At 49.2% G+C, this 21,777-nt stretch overlaps 1 protein-coding gene across 1 annotated transcript; it reads right to left on the reverse strand.

Annotated features, from left to right (window-relative positions):
• Positions 1-314: 314 nt before the first annotated feature.
• Positions 315-21,627, reverse strand: LPAR2 (lysophosphatidic acid receptor 2). The gene is made up of 3 exons (XM_073318706.1): positions 21,554-21,627; positions 12,693-13,436; positions 315-1,636 (listed from the first exon to the last, which is right to left on the reverse strand). The coding sequence occupies exons 2-3, from the start codon at positions 13,423-13,425 to the stop codon at positions 1,335-1,337; spliced, it is 1,035 nt and encodes a 344-aa protein (XP_073174807.1). The 5' UTR covers positions 13,426-13,436; positions 21,554-21,627; the 3' UTR covers positions 315-1,334.
• Between the last annotated feature and the right edge of the window lie 150 nt (positions 21,628-21,777).

A 21,777-nucleotide genomic window follows, 5' to 3' on the forward strand; every position in this document is an offset into this window, starting at 1 on the left:
ACCACCGCCCCCAGTGGAGCCAAGGGTAAAACCCCCATTGCTACTGTGGGAGCAGACTCAGGCGAACACTGCGTGCTTTTGCAAATCTCATCCTAAAGTTTTGTTAATGACATGGAAGAAGTTCGGAGAATTGTTTAGTCTACCACACAGCCAGTGTCACAAATATTCTCTCTATAGCAAAATGTCTGCCTCCAGTAGGGGGCACCAAAATGACAATCACACAATGCATATTATCACAGGGTTCACATACATTTCAAGAGGCAAATACTCTGGTGCCATAAACCCACTGAAATCAATGGAGTTACTCCAGCAGAGAATTTGGCTCTAAGCATATTGATGGTGAGAAATGCTTCTTGTTTCTGTGCTGCGCGGAGACAAAAAGAGGTCTTGGTTCACCTTTCAGACCACATTTGAAATGATGGTGTTTACACGCTATTTGAACAATTGAGGGTTAAGCTACAATCTGCACATTAAAAACTAGGGGAAAGTGCTGATTGCCTCAGACTCCAACACAAAGCTGTCGAAAGGGCTCTTAGTGAGTGGAAAGGGTTAGTTTCATGGGAACATGACTCACTGCATCTTCATGAAAGGCAATGAATTTGCAGTCAAGACTATGAAGTACTGTGTAGTACATGTAACAAAACACAATGCTCTTGGAGCTTTTAGCTGCAGCTTAACTCTCTAGCTCAGGAAAGTGGGAGGTGTTCCTTGGGCAATCTGGAAAAGCCCACAAGACTTGGAAATTCAGTAACAAACTGCTTCTCATAAAGGAATTCACATAAACTAGATCTTCTCCTAGAGACACCTTGAAGAGAACAGGATTTTCAAAATCTGTGGGTCAGAAGTCTCTCAGGCAAAAGTCTCAAGCAAAGCTCTTGCTGATATCAATAAGTAAGGACAGATTAAGCAAAAGGACTTTGGGCTTTGGCCCTGGAATACCACAGCATTGGAACGACCATTCCTGTAGGTAGTAATACTGAAGAACTAAGACAATACGTGTCTCATGTAGAAATACTTGTACAAGCATCTTGGTTAACAAGCAGCATGTCTTTTAGAGGCTACTAGATTAAATCAACAGTGCTGTTAAAAACAGCACCTCTTTAATAGTGGGTATGTAACTCCAAGTCTGTCGGTGCCAAGCCAGGCACTGCTTGGCTCTGCCTTAACAGCTTTTTGCCCTATTCTGCGGACCCTACTCTTTATCCAAACATTTATGCTTTCAAACAAGTTTAGTTTTTTTTAAAAGGTTCTTCTGCTTGACAGACAGGTCACCCCAGGTCTCTGTTCTCGGCTGGTCACTATGGAGCCATGAGGATGAACCCTGAGCTAGGCTCCTACAGCGAGGAATCCATGGTAGAATGGCCATTCTGAGAGAGAATCCTGCGTTTCGGGACGTTGGACTTGACCGACGCGGGAGAGTATTTGGGATTCCTGTAGCAGATAAAGCAGAGGATCCTCCGGAAGGTGCTGCGCATCTCATTGTCCCGATAGGAGTAGACAATGGCGTTGATGAGCGAATTGATCTCTGCCAGCAAGAGGACATACTTCTCCATTGCCAGCACATTACAGCTCTCGCAGGCCAGGCCATCCAGCAGGAGCAGCACCTGGCCTGGAGTCCAGCAGATAACGAAGGCACCTGGGAAGAGAAGAAAAGCTGTAAGAAGAAAGTGAGGCACCAGGACTCCTGCCTCTGACTTGCTGGGGGGTCAGGGCCTTGGGTGAGTCTCCTGCCTCCACAGCTGGTCAGGAAATGTTCCCCCCCACTCCAACAAAACAAAGAGAATGAGATTAAAAAGATATATTCAAATTTTTGGTTTTCATAGAAAACCTGAAAGAGGTGGTTAACTATAGCAGGTTATTTCCGACAGAAATGCTGTTTCTACAAAAAAGACTTTCTGACAAAAAGTCATTTTAGGTGGAAAATTTTCAGCTAGCTTTTATCTCAGTTTTGCTATCTATATGACGAACTGACTTACCCACCATGGGAAGGAGAGCAGGTTACTAAACGCAGTTAATTAATGCTAAATTGACAAATGCAAAGAAATGCGCATAGGAGGAAACAACAGAACTATTTATATACCTTACAGGTTTCTACAGTAACTCTGTCAACTCTGAGGAAAGACCTGGGCGTCATTGTGTGCAGCTCAATGAAGATCTCTGCTCAAATATGCAGCTTCAGTGAAAAAAGCAAACAAAATAGGATCATGAAGTAATAATCTGGAAAATATCCCAACACAATTATATAAATCAATGGTTCATTATCTGAAATCCTGGGTGCAGTACTGGTCACCCCATACCAAAAAACAACATTGCAGAATTAGAAGGGGTTCAGAGAAGGGTGAGGAGCATGATCAAAGGCCTGGAAAATTCTGTTCTGAAGAGAGATTGAAAAGCTTGGCATTGTTTCCCTAAGAGAAGAGAGGATGTGATATGCCCACACCTTGAATACTGTATGCAGTTCTGGTCGCATCCTTTCAAAAAGATATATGTGATTTGGAAAAGAGGCAGAGAAGGAAAACTACGTTTAGAGGTATGGAACAGCTTCCATACGAGGAGAGATTAAAAACACTGGAACTGTTTAGCTTAGAAATGATGACAGAGGTCCATAAAATCATGAATGATTTGGAGAAAGCGAATAAGGAAGTGTTATTTACCCCTTCACCTAACACAAGAACTAGAAGTCACCCAATGAAATAAATAAGCAGCAGATTTTAAAATAAACTAAAGTAAGTACTTCACACAACACAGTCAACCTGTGAAACTTCTTGCCAGTGAGAAAGTCTGAAGGCCAAAAGCATAACTGGGTTCAAAAAAAAGATTAGATAAGTTCATGGAGGACAGGTCCATCATTGGCTATTACCCAAGACAACCCCATACTCCGTGAGTCCCTAAACCTCCAACTGCCAGAAACTGGGACTGGACAACAGGGGAAGGATCACTCAAAGTGCCCCGGTTTGTTCATTCCCTCTGAAGCACCTGGCACCAGCCTCTGTCAGAAGACAGGATACTGGGCTAGATGGACCATTGGTCTGACCCAGTATGGCCATTCTTTTGTTCTTAAGGGTCATTTCCCTTTATTCCTGTAATTTGATCAGACTGGGAACAAAGACATTTGTTTGGGGACTCAAATTATAGACACATTCTGTACACATAGGGACAGTAACTCAGAAATATCTATTCATCCTGTCTCGTAACACAAGAACTGGGGGATATTCAGGAAAACTGAATGGTGGCAAATTCAAAACTGAGAAAAGTATATACTTTTTCACACACAATCTAATGGAACTCATTCCTACAAAATTTCATTGAAGATAAGAGCTCAGCAGGATTCAAAAAAAAGGGTTGGCCATGAAAGGCATAACAAGGATATCCATAATTATAATAGTGAGGATTAAATAAATAACCAAGCATTTTGGACGCGATCTAAACTCTCCTGTTTTAGGACATGAGCCCAATCCTCTGGCTGTAATGAGTCAATAACTTCCCCTGGGGGTAGGTTATCCCATCACTTCCTTCTGCAGAGCTTCTTGCATCTTGCCATAGTCAGAGATGGAAGACAGGGCTGGCTGGGCACCTAGGTCTGTCTGTTCCTGGCAATTCCCATATGCTTTCTGAAGGTCTTCTGAAGAGATCCATGTTGCTCGAAAGCTTGTCTCCTTCACCAACAGAAGTTGGTCCAATAAAAGATATTACCTCACCCACCTTGTCTCTCTAATATCCTGGGGCCAACATGACTACAACACCACTGCAAACTACTGTTTGGGAAATCCTTTAGCAGAAGGATTTCGAAGGACAAAGGATGGCCATTCTGTCGATGAATGAGGCAGAGGGGGGAGACGGAAGGAATTTCTAGGATGATTATTGTGCATTCTGAACCCCCTGGTATTTGCAGTTGTGCTTTTAGTTCTGAGGCTGCCGTAAACCATGCACTCCCCTGCTAGCATTCAAGGATGTGTCTTGTTACACCAGGGGTTTATCCTGGCCTGCCTCCTGGAGGAGGGTTGGAGCAGGAGGAACAGTGCTCACTGGGAGTTTCTCAACTACACCCTTTACTGGAAATCATCTGCTAGGAAGAAAAACTGCCACAAGGGTGCTGCAAAATGAGAGACTGACTCCAAAACCTTTCATTAAAAGAAACAAAGAAAAAGGCAGCACTGGTGGGGGGTCAGGGCACCAGCAGCTGCTTTCTGGGCAAGGCTGGGTTTCTCTGCAACTCCAATAAACTTCCTTCCAGGGTCACTGCTTTGGTCCTAATTTCAGAGGGAGGAGGGGGGACAAAAAGAAATTCTGCACTCAGCTGAATATTAGCCTTTAGAGAAGAATGCGCACCAGTGCATCACTAAGGCAGGGCTGATGCCCCCAGCTTGTGAGAGAGCGGTCTCCACTGTGTCTCCAGCCCATGCACGCTGCGCCAAATTCTCCAGGGCTGAGTGCCCACAACTGGAGCCAAGTTCCCTGAAGAGCTCTGTTGCCTCTTCAGCACCTAAACAAAGGGGCTGGACTCTCAAAGGTGTGCTGCACCCAATGCACCAGCCTCTTGCGTCTGAACACCCGCACCCATGTTTTAGTGCCTAAATGGGAGCTAAGTTCTTTGGAAAATCTAATTCCCCATAGTGGCCCGCCAACAACCTCTTTGAGGCTGTTGGGCCCTCTCCTGTGATCTCATTCTCATCCCCCAGTTACAAAAGCTCTGTCTAGGGGCTCATACCATAGGAAAGTTATTTCAGCAAAAGGTAGGGTGTGCATTTAACTCACTATCTCTGTTCTGGGATAAGAGCTTGCATGGGACACTCAATCTGGAATAAGAGTGTTCACACAGAGAGCTCTTCTGGGTAGCTATTGGTAATCCAAGCCCTTAAATGTCATCGAGAAGACAGAAATCCACGAGCTTTAGGAAAGTCCATATTTGCCATCCCACCCATTCACCTTGCTCCCTCTAATACAAAACGAAACACTTTTCCAACCCAAAAGCATCTTTCACATACCCCATATTGAGAGTTCCCTGAAGATTATCCATTTCAGAAGCTTTCTCTCTTCATCATCATCACCCACACACACACACCCCCTTTCCCCACACAGAACTCCTGAACACTGACATTAACCAGATGCTTTTGGCTTCCTTTATTGAGCAATAAGTTGTCTCAGTTTTGCTGTTTCCCCAGATTTTACAGAGCAAGCACAGGGGTGTTAATTACTAAGCCAAGTCTCCGTTGATGCAACTCGAGTACAGTCAATAGAGTTACAACAGCAGAGAATATGGCCCAGTTATGAACCACCTGGTGCCCTCTGCGGCTGCTGGGATCTGCTCACGTGCAGTTGCAGGTCTGTCTTTGGAAGAACAGAGAGGCACATGGGGCAGGATCAGGCAATGGAAGGCCGAGGAAGCCCTCCTCCCATCACTTTGCCCTGGCCCACAAACATGATGCGAGTGCCTCACACCATCCGCCCCTCCATCCTTGCGCTCAGGCCAGGGCCGAGACTTCCAGGGCACCCAAGGGACCATGCGTCATGCACACACGCGCCCACAAGCCTAAACAAGAATGGGCTGTCTCGCTGTCAGAGCCATGCAAACAGCTTTGACCCCGTCCTGACTCCACTGAAATCCCCCAAGGGCTCTGGCAGTACAGACTCTACAGAGTCTGTTATCTGCCACGGCCCCATTAGGACATGGCTTTCATCCACATTGTCTGGACCGAGGGATAATGTCTCCTGCTGCCCAGCCTCCCCTTGGGCTCTCAGTTTGAGCACACAGGGGAGTCTGGTCAGCGATGAATCTGCTCAGGGCCAGGGGCCTGGACTCAGGGGAAATGTTGGACTGGGCCTTTCCTTATCCTTATGCTGCATCTTTCCTGTCTCCTCCAGTCCCCCCTGCCCCCTTCTGAGTGGTTTCATCCTAAGACCTTTGTACCCCATTTTTAACATCTGTGTCCTACATGAGTCTGTCACACACTTGCTGCCCCTGCAGGTCTCTAACCTCCCTCCTTGTTAACACACCTACCAGCCACCACACCCGCCAATTCGTAAGGGGCAAAATATGTCTCTGTGCACAGTCCAAGTTTGCAGAAGGCTGTGGAGCCAGGCTAAGGGGATGGAAATTATCCCAGGGTTTTAACAGAGCAGAAAATTTCTGCATTAGCTGCTCTGGCGGTACCCTGCTGAGCCGTATCATGAATGGGTATTTCCCAGCTTTGAGTAGTAAAAAAAGGTCTTCCCTTCCCCAACTTTCTCAGATGTCTGGGTGAAGAGCTGGCTCTGCCATTTTCTCCCTGATGTCAGTCCCATGGTGATGGCAGAACCCAGGGTTTCACTGCAGAGATTCCAAGGGCTTTGGCCAATTCCTCTCCGTCTGCCTGCATACAGCCCCCATGTGATGGGCAGAAGGCCCCCACTCCTCACAAAGAGCCGATCGTCTCTTCTTGGCCACCTGTCCCAGCTCCCTGCAAACCTGCACAGAGCCACTCCTCCAGGCTCACCTTGCTCTCCCCTGCTGGTTTCCAGTTCAAGGAGCAAGGAAAGGCTTGAAAGAGGAGGAAAGGGGATCCTAGCAGCAGAAAGAAGGGTCAGGTCTGGATTTTTCCCCACCACCAGCTTAGACACCCAGGTAAGCATCCCTGCCAGCAGCCAGAAATCCTTCCTCCTTCCCAGCATGATGCCTCGAAGTCGCACTGAAATTAGCTGGTCCCAGTAACCTCCACCCACAGTGGAGTTAGCTACTGTTCTAAGGGGGGTGGGAAATAATGTGCCCTGTTACTGACTGCACAAAACAAATAAAACGTGTTCCAGCCCTGCTGAACTTGTCTACAGCACCTGATTGATTTCCAGGCAACCATGGGCATGCTGCTGGCAGCAGAACATAATGGGGGCAGGGGGACGCATGCAGCTAAGGCAGTGGTTCCCAAGCTGGGGTTCGCAGAACGTTACAGGGGGTTCGCCAGAAAAATTTCAGTCATGGCAGCCAGGGGACCCCGGGCCTTAGAGGCAGCAGGTGGGACCCGGTTGCAGGGCAGACAGCCCGAGCCCCAGCGAGAGCGGGGCCAGGCAGTTTGGGTTAACAGCCCAAGCCCCAACGCTCTGCATGGGGCTGGCAGCCCGAGCCCTAGCGAGAGCGGGGCCAGGCAGTTTGGGCTAACAGCCCAAGCCCCAACGCTCTGCATGGGGCTGGCAGCCCGAGCCCCAGCGAGAGCAGGGCCAGGCAGTTTGGGTTAACAGCCCAAGCCCCAACGCTCTGCATGGGGCTGGCAGCCCGAGCCCCAGCGAGAGCGGGGCCAGGCAGTTTGGGCTAACAGCCCAAGCCCCAATGCTCTGCATGGGGCTGGCAGCCCGAGCCCTAGCGAGAGCGGGGCCAGGCAGTTTGGGCTAATAGCCCAAGCCCCAACGCTCTGCATGGGGCTGGCAGCCCGAGCCCCAGCGAGAGCGGGGCCAGGCAGTTTGGGCTAACAGCCCAAGCCCCAATGCTCTGCATGGGGCTGGCAGCCCGAGCCCTAGCGAGAGTGGGGCCAGGCAGTTTGGGTTAACAGCCCAAGCCCCAACGCTCTGCATGGGGCTGGCAGCCCGAGCCCTAGCGAGAGCGGGGCCAGGCAGTTTGGGTTAACAGCCCAAGCCCCAACGCTCTGCATGGGGCTGGCAGCCCGAGCCCTAGCGAGAGCGGGGCCAGGCAGTTTGGGTTAACAGCCCAAGCCCCAACGCTCTGCATGGGGCTGGCAGCCTGAGCCCCAGCGAGAGCGGGGCCAGGCAGTTTGGGTTAACAGCCCAAGCCCCAACGCTCTGCATGGGGCTGGCAGCCCGAGCCCTAGCGAGAGCGGGGCCAGGCAGTTTGGGTTAACAGCCCAAGCCCCAACGCTCTGCATGGGGCTGGCAGCCCGAGCCCTAGCGAGAGCGGGGCCAGGCAGTTTGGGCTAATAGCCCAAGCCCCAACGCTCTGCATGGGGTTGGCAGCCCAAGCCCCAGGGAGAGTGGGGCCGGGCAGTTGGGGCTGCAGCCTGAGCCCCGGTGGTCAGCGGGACCTGCAACCCAAGCTCAGTGGAGCTCAGTTGACCGGGGCAGTCAACAGCGTCCAGCAGCAGGAGCCCCACGGATTGCGGACAAAATTTAAACTTAAATCCCTGGACATATTCATTTTTAGGAGGCGGTTCACGAGATTTCACAATTTAGTGAAAGGGGTTCGTGAGCTGTTAAAGTCTGAGAACGACTGAGCTAAGGCAGGAAAACACACAAAACCGTAGCACTGTGTTAGCAAGTTGCAACAGGATGCGAGTGCTCATTCTCCTCCAGCAGGGAGACACCAAGGAACCACACAACTCAGATTCCTGCTGCCCCCGCCCCCTCCCCAGCTCTGCCAGCAGAAGTTTCCAGGGAGTAGCTTCTTTGTTTGCAGCTTGAAGGTTTCCCTGACTGAGCAAATTCTGCACTTATCAGGAGAGAACTGCAAGCTGGGGAGCGTGACCATAGGCTCAGATGTGAGCTGGGCTGCAGAGGTTAGGATGACAAGACAGCAAGTGTGAAAAATTGGGATGGGGGATAATAGGCACCTATATAAGGCAAAGCCCCAAATACCCGGACTGTCCCAATAAAAGCAGGACATCTGGTCACCCTAGCAGAGGCACTTAACATGTTTATTTCATTTTCATTAAGCACTTTGTATCATGAAGGATGGGACAGCAAGTAATTAAAAAAAAAAAATCAGAAAATTGCCCTGCACTGGCCCTGCAGTCGCCAGGCACTCTACACCAAGGTCCTGGCCTGCAATAGCTGTGAACGCTGCAGGGAAGCCCTGGCACTGCGATACTGTTACACGGCACTGAGGTACGGGCGCTGCAGCCTGAATGGTCATAATTACAAATAATATTCCACCTGTGTCTGACGCCTTTCACCCAAACTCCCTAATGACCTTTAGAGACCATATACACGCAAAAACACTAACATGCAGCTGCCTCTGGGGTGCAGGGCAGCAGCCACAATGCACAACACTGGGCCAGGAGACTGGGACAAACCTTGGGCAGATTATCTTGGTGTACTTTGCCAGACCTGTGCTGCATTCAATGGAGCTTCACCAATTTATACCAACAGGGAGTTTAGCCCATGGGGGTCTCACAGAGAGCTCCGCCTGGCGGCTTTAATGTTTCTGTAGAGCAGACAGTACCTGGTGTTTCAGGGTCTCTGCAGTGATATAATTCTCAGAGCAGTTTCAGTACAAACTTCAGGCAGGACCCAAGTCAGGTGTGTCAAAGACCCCATGAGAGTTACATGCCCAAATCCCACCGACTTTGGACCAGAGTGGTGCACAAATCTCCCCTGGCCCATTTGAAAATACCTGAGTGAAATCTGGTTTCATCATCCTTATCCCCTTGTATTGCAGGAGATGTAGGTGCCGACTCCGTGGGTGCTCCAAGGGAAAAAAATAAAAATAAAAAAAGAGTGGATGCTCACCGCCCACCAGTGGCCACACGCCGACCAGCTCCTCCCCCTCCAGAGCCTTTTGCCCACCGCTGATCAGCTGTTTGGTGGCGGGCAGAAGATGCTGGGGGGAGGGGGAGGAATGGGGGTGAGAAGAAGCAGAATAGGGGGTGGAGCCTCGTGGGAAGGAGCAGGGTGGGGGCGGGGCCTCCACGCCGGGCGGGGCTGGAGTACTCCCAGGGAAAGCTGAAAGTCGGTGCCCGTGACTGCTTCTCTAGAAGCCTCCACACCAGTACAGCTGCTCCCAGCTCCACTGGCGTCCACAGGCAACGCCCCCCTTAGGAGAGCAGAACACGTTGAGCAGAGCATGTGCCTGCCAAAGCGCACCCCCACCCCCAGACAGCCAGACATGGGGTGTGGTGTCAATACACAGCTCACGTTCCCGGTCTGCGCTGGGCAAAGCTCAGCCTTTGCTTTCTGATGGAACATCCCATCTTCTTCCCCCACCACCTCAAGCTCTTTTAAGAGCCACAGCTGCTGGCCATGTTCACAGAAAATGGAGATAAGAGAACTGGAGGGTTGCACGACCCTCCTAAGTATCTCCTCCAAGTGCTCCAATTAGAAGCCAAATGCCAAACTCACCCCTTTAGCTGGGCCTTCCCTCAACAACAGCAAAGAAAAGAAAGGTAGAAGGAAAGGGAGAGACAGGGGTGAGACAAGGAGTGAAAGGAAGAAGAAATAAAGGATCATTTCTCCGCGTGGCTGTCAGGAGGAAGGAAGCTGAGTGGACCCCGTGATGGATTTTATACTGTGCGTGGTGATTCTGGAAAGCATTCAGATGCTACAGCGTCGGTGGAGCTTGCAATGGATTTATTTTCTTTAGACGGATGGTTAGTCCAATGGTTATGGAACAAGGTACGGTGACTGCCCCAGACGTTTCAATAACTAACACCACGCTACAAGTGGTGCATAAGTTCTGCTATCTAGGATCAACTGTATCGGATAACTTAACTCTAGATAAGGAGCTGAATTCTCGAATTGGAAAGGCAGCTACCACATTCAGCCAACTGACAATGTGTGGGAGATAACAGAAAACGAACAGTGAACACCCAGATACATATCTACCAGACGTGCGTTTCAAGCATGACGTCTTGACGGTGAGACCTGGACCACCTACAGCAAGTGTGAGAGAAGGCTAAATACCTTTCACACCCACCACCTTCGCCATATTCTAAATATCAAGTGAGACACCAAGGTTCCTGATGCCAAAATTGCCAAGTCTAATCACTACTCTGGACATCTTCACCGGATGGATGATTGACACATTCCAGAGGATCTCCTGTATGAAGGATCTGCAGATGCTCCGAGGCCACTCGGCCAACCTAGGCTCAGGTTCACAGACATTTGCAAGAGGGACTTGAAACCCTTCAAAATCAACATCCCAAGCTGGGAAGATGCAGCAGGGAACAGGCTACTCTGGAGTCAAAGAGGCTGAAGAGGGATGGTGGAGAGAGAATCATAGAATCATAGAATATCAGGGTTGGAAGGGACCTCAGGAGGTCGACTAGTCCAACCCCCTGCTCAAAGCAGGACCAATCCCAACTAAATCATCCCAGCCAGGGCTTTGTCAAGCCTGACCTTAAAAACTTCTAAGGAAGGAGATTCTACCACCTCCCTAGGTAACGCATTCCAGTGTTTCACCACCCTCCTAGTGAAAAAGTTTTTCCTAATATCCAACCTAACCCTCCCCCACTGCAACTTGAGACCATTACTCCTTGTGCTGTCCTCTTCTACCACTGAGAATAGTCTAGAACCATCCTCTTTGGAACCCCCTTTCAGGTAGTTGAAAGCAGCTATCAAATCCCACCTCATTCTTCTCTTCTGCAGACTAAACAATCCCAGCTCCCTCAGCCTCTCCTCATAAGTCATGTGTTCCAGACCCCTAATCATTTTTGTTGCCCTTCGCTGGACTCTCTCCAATTTATCCACATCCTTCTTGTAGTGTGGGGCCCAAAACTGGACACAGTACTCCAGATGAGGCCTCACCAATGTTGAATAGAGGGGAACGATCACGTCCCTTGATCTGCTCGCTATGCCCCTACGTATACATCCCAAAATGCCATTGGCCTTCTTGGCAACAAGGGCACACTGCTGACTCATATCCAGCTTCTCGTCCACTGTCACCCCTAGGTCCTTTTCCGCAGAACTGCTGCCGAGCCATTCGGTCCCTAGTCTGTAGCTGTGCATTGGGTTCTTCCGTCCTAAGTGCAGGACCCTGCACTTGTCCTTGTTGAACCTCATCAGATTTCTTTTGGCCCAATCCTCTAAGTTGTCTAGGTCCCTCTGTATCCTATCCCTACCCTCCAGCGTATCTGCCTCTCCTCCCCGTTTAGTGTCATCCGCAAAGAGAGCGAAGTGCAACCGGTCTCAAGGGTTAGTAGTGCCCCAGCTCCACCCTCGGGCCCTGTGCTTTACACCTGCACTATTTGTGGCAAGGACGGTCACCTGTGAACGGGACGTCCTCAGTCACTCGTGATGTTGCAGCATGACACTCAGTACGAGAGCTGCTTTGGCACGGACACCAGTCTTCCGAGACAGACGGTTGCGATAGACAGCTGGTGATCAACTCCTCTACACAATTCTGGCTGTGTCACTGAAACACATTTAGGAAACTAATAAAAAGCAACAGCCCTCTTTTTACAGGGCAGCGGGCTGGATTCTTAGCCCCTCAACTGCCCCTTTAACTGAAAAGCCAGCAGGTCTGAGGACTCTCCCAGCCTGAAGGAAGCCCCCGGTGGCATACGGATGGCACAGCTGGATCTATGCGCCCCCCTTGCAGCCCCAGGGTGTGGTGGAGGCGCTGGGGGAGAGCCTGGAAAAGGTGAGACAGCCATAGTGTACTGGCAAGTCAGTGTTCCCCAAAACACCCCCATGGGAGCCACTGCAGTTGCATGTAGGTTAGAGCAGTCCTGGTGGAATCTCTTTCCTTAGAAGTTTTTAAGGTCAGGCTTGACAAAGCCCCGGCTGGGATGATTTAGTTGGGATTGGTCCTGCTTTGAGCAGGGGGTTGGACTAGATGACCTCCCGAGATCCCATCAGAACCCTGATGTTCTATGATTCTAAGTTACACCAGAGGCCAAACCATCCCCCCAGAGCCCCAGGGGAACAGGAGGGTGGCTCAAAACCACCTCCCCCCATCTCAGCTGTACTGGACACCTCCTTCCCTCTCTTACTCCCCAGCACCTGGGCAGACAAGGGAAGGAGCCACATGGCACCATGCAGAGCAGGAAGCAACTTACTGAGAATGATGATGACAGTTTTGATGAGATTGATCATGGTCTCCTTGTAGCGGGGGTGGAAGCTAGTGTGCTTGGACATGCGCGTCATCTTCCGCTTGACATAGACAAAGATGTGAGTGTAGACGACCACCATGATCAGGAAGATGACCAGGTTGGAGAGGGCCCAAAAGGTCAAGTAGCTCCTGCTGTAGAGGGGCGCCATCCTGGAGCAGTTGCCCAGGTCGCACAGGCAGTGCCAGCCATAGGACGGAATGAGGCCCAGCAGCAGGGCTGTGACCCAAATGCAGATGATCAGGATCACCACGCGCTGGTTGGACATGGAGCTGTGCAGCTGCATGGTGAAGACAGTCTGGTGCCTCTCCACTGCGATGGCCAGCAGGTTCACCACTGAGGCAGTCAGGCTGGTGTCCAGGAGGCTCTGCCGGATGAACCAGGTCTGGAGGGAGAGCCCTGCTGTCCTGGGCCCCGTGTGGAACATGAGGAACATGTAGGCAATGCCCGCGAAGAGGTCTGCCGCCGCCAGGTTCCCCAGCAGGTAGTAGATGGGGTAGTGGAAGCGCCGGTTGATAACGATGGCGCTGATGACCAGCAGATTGGTCAGGAGCACAATGACGCTGACTGTCAGGCCCAGGGCAACGACCAGGACGTCCTTGGTCCTCCAGTAGGAGGTCAGCTCCTTGTGGCTGTTGTTGTAGAAGAACCCCACGCTCTCGTTGTAGTAGCAGTGCCTCATCTTTATAGTCCCTGAGGACAGGAGAGAGTCATGTTAGTTCAACCACTAGCATGCAAAGCAGCCCCCGTTTACAGCCCCCGAGAGACACACTGAGCTAATACTCTACAGCCTGGTCGACACTGCACACAGCACTCAGTTGGGAAAACGTTTGCGCCCTCAGCGCCACGGTTAGGTTGACTGAACCCCTGGTGCAGACACAGGTAAGTCGACAGAAGAACTCTTCCATTGATCTATCACTGCTCGCGGAGAGGTGGCCATACCACAGTGACGAAAGAACGGCGGCTGTAGCCAGTGTCTCCACCGCAGCAGCACAGCTCTGCCTCTCTAGCGTTTCTAGAGCAGACCGAGCCTGAGACACAGAACAGGAAACAGCGTAGGTAGGACAAACTTAGAATCATAGAATATCAGGGTTGGAAGGGACCCCAGAAGGTCATCTAGTCCAACCCCCTGCTCGAAGCAGGACCAATTCCCAGTTAAATCATCCCAGCCAGGGCTTTATCAAGCCTGACCTTAAAAACCTCTAAGGAAGGAGATTCTACCATCTCCTTAGGTAACGCATTCCAGTGTTTCACCACCCTCTTAGTGAAAAAGTTTTTCCTAATATCCAATCTAAACCTCCCCCACTGCAACTTGAGACCATTACTCCTCGTTCTGTCATCTGCTACCATTGAGAACAGTCTAGAGCCATCCTCTTTGGAACCCCCTTTCAGGTAGTTGAAAGCAGCTATCAAATCCCCCCTCATTCTTCTCTTCTGCAGGCTAAACAATCCCAGCTCCCTCAGCCTCTCCTCATAACTCATGTGTTCCAGTCCCCTAATCATTTTTGTTGCCCTTCGCTGGACTCTCTCCAATTTATCCACATCCTTCTTGAAGTGTGGGGCCCAAAACTGGACACAGTACTCCAGATGAGGCCTCACCAATGTCAAATAGAGGGGAACGATCACGTCCCTCGATCTGCTCGCTATGCCCCTACTTATACAGCCCAAAATGCCATTGGCCTTCTTGGCAACAAGGGCACACTGCTGACTCATATCCAGCTTCTCGTCCACTGTCACCCCTAGGTCCTTTTCCGCAGAACTGCTGCCTAGCCATTCGGTCCCTAGTCTGTAGCGGTGCATTGGATTCTTCCATCCTAAGTGCAGGACCCTGCACTTCTCCTTATTGAACCTCATCAGATTTCTTTTGTCCCAATCCTCCAATTTGTCTAGGTCCTTCTGTATCCTATCCCTCCCCTCCAGTGTATCTACCACTCCTCCCAGTTTAGTATCATCCGCAAATTTGCTGAGAGTGCAATCCACACCATCCTCCACATCACTTCACCATTTGCTACAGACACGAGTCTAATGAAAGTGAAATAGGGTGAACGAGAACCGGAAGCCATGACAGCCCTTCCCCCATGTCCTGTAAACCAGGTGCCTGCTTCTCCTTTGCCTCATGCAGTCGTTCACTGCAGTGCACGGTGAAGACAAATTGGGCGTCTGACGCTGCACTCCTGTGAGTGACTGCACAAGATGCTGGGCCACAGGGGCCCGAGAGTATTATCGACTCCAGGAAGAGGATGCAGAGGATGCAGCACAACTCCGGAAACAGATCAGGCCTCAGAGATTTGCCCTGATCTGATAAGGGATTCCTCCTCAGGAATATCTGCTTCCCGACCAAGCAGCTACGTGTGGGAGACAGAACTGCAATTGTTCTTGTTGCTCCAGCCACTCTACTTCAGAAATGTAAAATAAAGCGCACAACACAGGCGTTTATCAGTCAAACACCAAGCAAAAATCTGACAGAACCTTTGATTCCCTGCAGCTGTCACCCACCCCCAGCACCGTGGCTCCTGGCTTGAGTGCACAGCTCTTAAATTGGTTGAATTTATTTTGCTACTCAATGCCTGAAGGTAACTCCTGGCTGGTCCTGAACTCCACTCTGTTCCCAGGTCCTACTAATCCTTCCAGAGGGGGTGGGCGCTGCAAGACTAGTCTGCCAAGGGGCAGATGAGTACTGAGAGTCTGGGCAATCGAATCTCATACTCCAGGGTATCAGCTAATCCCCTGCCTGGGTCAGGGAGCGACTCTCCCCCTCCCCACAGCCACGCTGAGCAGTCACAATTGAGCAGGAGCCTGAGCCAAAGCCACTGAAGTCCCTGGAAAGACTCAGGGGCTCCAGGTGCACTCTAGTGTTGGGAAAGGCTGTTCACCTTTCCTTGAAGCATCAGGTACATGCTGCTGGTGGAAGCAGGGTATGGGACTAGCTGGGCTATGGTCTCCAAGGTGATAGCAGAATCAGTACAGCTGCAGGGAAGAGTCAGCAACTACGCTTGCACTGGATTTCCCAAATGCCATCAGACATGCAATTGTGCATTGTACATCCAGAAGGGTACCCCCTAATCCCTCAGAACCAGAAAGTGACTCTGGCACGCAGGGACTGAGCCCAAGCAACAATGGGAAGTCTAGAGCTCCATCTCCTGCTCAGAAGGATTCCAGCTCCCCATATTCAAGCCTTGATTTTAAATCCCTCCAGCTCAGTGGTACTCAACCTTTCCAGACTCCTGTACCCCTTTCAGAAGGCTGATTTGTCTTGCGTGCCACAAGATTCACCTAATTTAAAAACAATGTGCTTACAAAATCAGACATAAAAATACAAGTGTCACAGCACACTATTACTGAAAGATTGCTTATTTTCTCATGTTTACCATATTATAAAATAAATCAATTGGAATATAAATATTTTACTTACATTTCAGTTTATGTTCACAGAGCAGTATAAACAAGTCATTGTCTGTATGAAATTTTAGTTTGTATGGACTTTGCTAGGATTTTTATGTTGCCTGTTGTAAAACTAGGCAAATATCTAGAGGAGTTGAGGTACCCCCAGGGGTACACAAACGCCTGGTTGAGGACCATTGGGAGTCCACCTGACCTCACAGGCCTTTTCATACTCCCCTCCCCTGCCTGTTACCCTTCCCTACATAGGGTGGGTTTCAGCTCTTCCTCACCACTGTGGGTACAAGAGTCCTCTCCTCTGGAGCTACAGCGATCCAGAGCAGCCTCCCTGCCTCTCCTCCATTATTTTCCAAAACAAATATGAAACAACCACTTTTGCCTTGGCCTAAGCCTCTTCGTCGTCGTCCCCCACATTACTTGCTGCTATTTAGCCATATGAGGTATCTGAGTTGCAGTTTGCAAAGGGAGAAGCTGTACAAGATGAAGGTACATGGCACCTAATGTAATTTCAAGCCCCATCATCATTTCCTTTTGCAGCCAACATCCCATGCTGAGTGGCACAAAACATTTGCATTGGAGAAACCAGCGTTTGTGTTTTGCAGCTATTCAGAAGCTCTTCCCTGGCATCTGCCTGCATGAAAATTGGGAGTCAGCACCGCCCTGCAGTGGAGCGAAGGGTGGAGGGAAGCTCAGCTCAGAGCCAGAGAGAGGCCATTAACATCTGCCCCAATTTTTCCATTTATTTTTCCTTCTCTAGCACCTTCCATCTCAAGGTTCTAAGGTCAGGCTTATTAGACATGAACTCACTAATCCTCATTGCCCTCTTAGGCTATTGCTATCCCCATTTTGCAGATGAGAGTAATGGAAACACAGAGGGAAAAATGACAAGGAGTCTGGTGGCACCTTAAAGGAGGAGGAGTGTGAGCATGCTGAAAAACTCATGAAGCTGCAGAACTAGAGGGGCGGTCGCATCTTTTTGCAGGACATCAAGAAACCAGATCGTGATGATTAGGAGAATGGGTCGACAGCAATGGAGTGTGCCTTGCACCAGGAAAAGAATGTGAACCAGTCACTCCTTGATCTGCACAAGCTGGCAACTGACAAGAATGACCCTCATTTGTGTGACTTCATTGAAACTTCACTGAGATTTATTTGGGCATAAGCTTTCGTGAGTAAAACACCACTTCTGTTACAGAATGTCCAGGAAGATTGAAGTGCTTTAGCCAGTAGAACACTTCAATCTTCCTGGACATTCTAGAACAGATTTAAAAGTAGCTATACTTGAACAAAAAAACTTTAGAAACAGACTTCAAAGAGAAGCAGCAGAACTAAAATTAATTTGCAAATTTAACACCATTAATTTGGGCTTGAATAGGGACTGGGAGTGGCTGGCTCATTACAAAGCAGCTTTGCCTCTCTTGGAATTGACACCTCCTCATCTATTATTGGGAGTGGACTACATCCACCCTGATCAAATTGGCCCTGTCAAAACTGGTTCTCCACTTGTGAGGTAACTCCCTTCCCTTCATGTGTCAGTACATAATGCCTGCATCTGTAATTTTCATTCCATGCATCTGAAGAAGTGGTGTTTTACCCACGAAAGCTTATGCCCAAATAAATCGGTTAGTCTTTAAGGTGACACCAGACTCCTTGTTGTTTTTGTGGATACAGACTAACACGGCTACCCCCCTGATACTTAACACCATGCAAAGGTAAATGGCTCACTTAAAACCATACAGCAAGCCTGACGGAGAAAGGAACAGAACCCCCATGAGTCCTGACTTGCAGTTCCCTTGCATGAGTCATTCCCTTTAATGAGGCTGCTACCCAAGGCTGAGAGCAGAACCCAGGAGTCCTCATTCATGGTATCCCACTCCAGCAAACAATACTGTCTCCTTTTCCCGGATGTTTCAGAGTCTACCCACGCAGGACAGCAGAATTTGCTCTGCTCACAATATTGTTGGTAACCCAGTAATGAGGTTACTATAGCCAGTCCAACCTGGTTATCACCTGTGCCCCACCTGCCTCTCCCCACGCACCTTGCTAATTGTGCAAACATGCAGCATGAACTGGCCTGGAATTTGAAAGCACAACACAGAAGCAGCCAGATTCAAAAGCTCAGCTAAAGACAGTCTCTTGATCTATCCACTTGGGCCTTGTCTACACTGCCACTTTACAGCGCTGCAACTTTCTCGCTCAGGGGTGTGGAACCCCCCCCGCCCCCCGCCCATGTGCTGCAAGTTTCAGCGCTGTAAAGTGGCAATGCAGACCGTGGTACAGCACTGGGGACCCGCACTCCCAGTGCTGGGAGCTACTCCCCTGGTGGAGATGGTTTTTACAGCGCTGGGAGAGATTACACAGCCACGTTAAAGTGCTGCACGCTTAAACGTTGCTTGTGAAGACGTGTCGTTATACACATGGCTCCGATTCCCAGAGAGCCTTGGTGCAGCAGAAACATTGGTGAATTTAACTTATAATACTCCCCTACCTCCCTGGGGTGTGCTCATCCCCATTTTTACAAATGGGGAAACTGACGCACAGAGGTGTGGCCTGTCCCAGAGGTAGCCTGTGGTAGAGTCATAAACGGTGTAACCACAAGCCTGTGCTTCTCCCCTCGGAGCCAGCAGCAGGAAGCTGAGGTGTATGCCGACCTTACACACCACCATGCAGTCGTTCCAGGGCACCATCGGGTCCAACCACAGCTCAGGTGGGGGTGGGAGCCCATTACAATCTGCAAGGGCAGAGGAAATCTTAAAACAACTAAAGTCTTGATCAGCAAGAGGAAGGAAAGATAGGAAGAAAGATTAGGGATAGCCAGAGAAAACCACTGGGGGTAACAGACAGCTAGAGAGCTCCCTGGGGGAGGATGGGGGGGTGGGAGGAGTCTCTTAGGGAATGGAATTGGTTAGGGGCTCACACATGTTACTTAACACACCAGCAAGGCCGGCCCTGTCAGCATCTCCCTCCTCAGCCATTTGCAAAACCTTAAACCAGCCAAAACAAACGGGGAAACTTTAGCAGGAGAAATAACGATACATTTCTCTGCAGAGGGTCAGGCCCCTGGCACCAGGGCCCTGGGACAGAGGGATAAAAGGGCATCAGCCATGCACATAGCACTTTATAACAGCTGTATGCACAGGAAGCAGGTTTCAAATACATTTGATTCAATCAACATTTTGCTGTGAAATGGTTTCAGTCTATCCTTATTTTTTCCATACTGAACAACAACATAGGTGCTTAGATACTATGATGAGTGCGAGACAGATCCATACATACTGGCCTCTAAGCAATATTCATTGAACACACCAACTCATACACCCAGCGCAGATTAATTTTATCAGAAGGATACTGAAAATAATAAAACTACACGTGTGTTAATCCATGTGGCATCCAGTTTCAGTCTTTTTCAAGCCTGAGAGACAAAAAGCATACTGAGATAATGCTGTCTTGAATTTCCACCAGATAATGGAGACCAATCGCATGTTGTTCAGAGGATTAAAATTTCAGCAACTACTTATAAGCAGTGCTCTTGTATTGCTATTGGTCCCAGACAGGGGTTGTCTCTTTTTTGTCAAGGTCTGGACTCCAGAGAAAATAATAATAATGATATTAATAAATAAATAATAAGAAGAAAATAAAAAGATTTCAGGGTCTGTTCAAAAGTCTCTGGTGGTCCACCTATTGACTACTCCGATCCCAGGCTTTTAGAGAGACAAGCTGGGTGAGGGTAATACCTTTTATAGGGCCCACTTGTGTCGGTGAGAAAGCTTGTCTCCGATAAAAGATATTACCGCCCCCTGCTCGTCTCTTCAGCAACTATTTGACAGGCCCAATAAACTTTGCTATGCACACTGCATGCTTTCATGGTTCCCCAGGGAATTGCAGAAGTTTCTTTCCAGCAGCACTGAAATTGTATCAGTTTGCCTCCACTTCCCCTTCACTGAGAAAATCTCTGCAAGTGAGCAAAGCCTCAGTTTCTCTTTACTCAGCTGCATAAGTAGAAAAGAGACACGGTCTGTATGTGTAGTATCTAAGAATGGAAAACCAGTTTATCAGCATTCACCTAAATGATAGGGTCTTAAACATGGCTTCAGACAAACACCCAGCTGGAGAACATGGAAAGTTTCAGAGAGTTTTGCCAACTCCCCCTGAAACACAAGGAAGTTACGTTTCAGAGTAGCAGCTGTGCTAGTCTGTATCTGCAAAAAGAACAGGAGGACTTGTGGCACCTTAGAGACTAACAAATTTATTTGACCATAAGCTTTCGTGAGCTACTTCACTGCATCCGATGAAGTGAGCTGTAGCCCACGAAAGTTTATGCTAGAATAAATTTGTTAGTCTCTAAGATACCACAATTCCTCTTGTTCTTTATAAGGAAGTTACAGGTTAACCCTCGGCAAACTGGTGACCAGGGTGTGGTCCAGGTGCTGCCAAGTAATTGCTTCTGTTCCTGGGAGCTTCCCTGACATCTCATGCGCAGCTTTGCAATTAGGAAACTGACCTTGGCGCACGACATCAGTGGCGGAGATCACCACAAACCAGCATTATACAAAACAGACAAACAAAAGGCACCCAGCAGCAAGCAAATGGACAATCAGGCCAGTGCCATGATGCACAAAGGAGAGAGTCTGATTCTGTTGCTGAGTGCGTGGCCATTCCCTTTCCAGGCAGGGCCTTGCAAAGCTTGGTGTTCACTTATTGGTAAAAAGAAGCTGCAGCTGACCATTGTTTATCCTCAAAGCCTCTTCCCCCATCACATCATGGAGAACTCATTATGCAGTTCCCTCCCTTTAATCACCCATTGCTAGTAACTGACCTTGTAGGCAATGCTGGGGAAGAGAAATTCTCACTCCATACCCACTGTCCTGTGGGATGTCACTGGGAGCTCTTCCTGTTAAAGAAGTGCACAGTGCACCTTATTTCCTTGCATCACATAGGAATTCCTCACCTGAGCTGCTATCCCTACACATACCTCCTCCTTTACTCTCACAGTTAAAGCTGTGACAGGTTCACAGCAAGTTCAGACTCATTCTTTTAACAAAAAATAAAAATGCCTACACATCCTGGCTTTTCATTTCTTAATGTTCAGTGACACTGGAAGGTACTGCCTCTCTCCTTCGAGTCTGGGAAGGCATTTGGTGCACATGACTGGACCACTGATAGCCAATGTAGTATGGCAATGAGCAGCGATGAATAGCTGAAATTCTGCTCCAACTAATAATCACAATCAATACTGATCAAACCTGAACAATGGAGCTAGTACAGAACTAGTATTCTCCTCACACATGCTCCAGTCCAGCTATTTGAACAGAGCCCACTACAATACAAACCTATGTTGTCAGAAATTCAAAAAGCCAATTTTTAAAAAAACCTTAGTCACTACAGTGTTTTACTCCAAAGAACGTTCTTACCTGAAAGCACAGCTACTGCCTCCAAATGTGACAATTAGCATTGGTCTCCCCAGCACAGAAAGACAGAGCTGCTATTCAGCAAGGAGATGGACGACCTCATCCCTGGAAGACAGAGAGAGGCTCCTCCAGGCAAGGAGGAGGCCTGTGCCAATAGAAAAGTTTAAGACAAATGCTATACCTCCAAAGTCTGTCACAGGCATCTCTGAAACACTGACTCCTGAGAG

This window comes from Lepidochelys kempii, chromosome 20 (genome assembly GCF_965140265.1).
Source record: "Lepidochelys kempii isolate rLepKem1 chromosome 20, rLepKem1.hap2, whole genome shotgun sequence".
Lineage (NCBI taxonomy): Eukaryota > Metazoa > Chordata > Testudines > Cheloniidae > Lepidochelys > Lepidochelys kempii.

What these genes read in the sequence shown, in the direction of transcription:
- LPAR2 (XM_073318706.1), bottom strand. Translation starts at nt 13,425, where the DNA reads ATGAGGCACTGCTACTACAACGAGAGCGTGGGGTTCTTCTACAACAAC. An exon ending in AACTGTCATCATCATTCTCA is followed by an intron (nt 1,637 to 12,692) that starts GTAAGTTGCTTC and finishes TTCTCTTCCCAG; the next exon opens with GTGCCTTCGTTATCTGCTGG.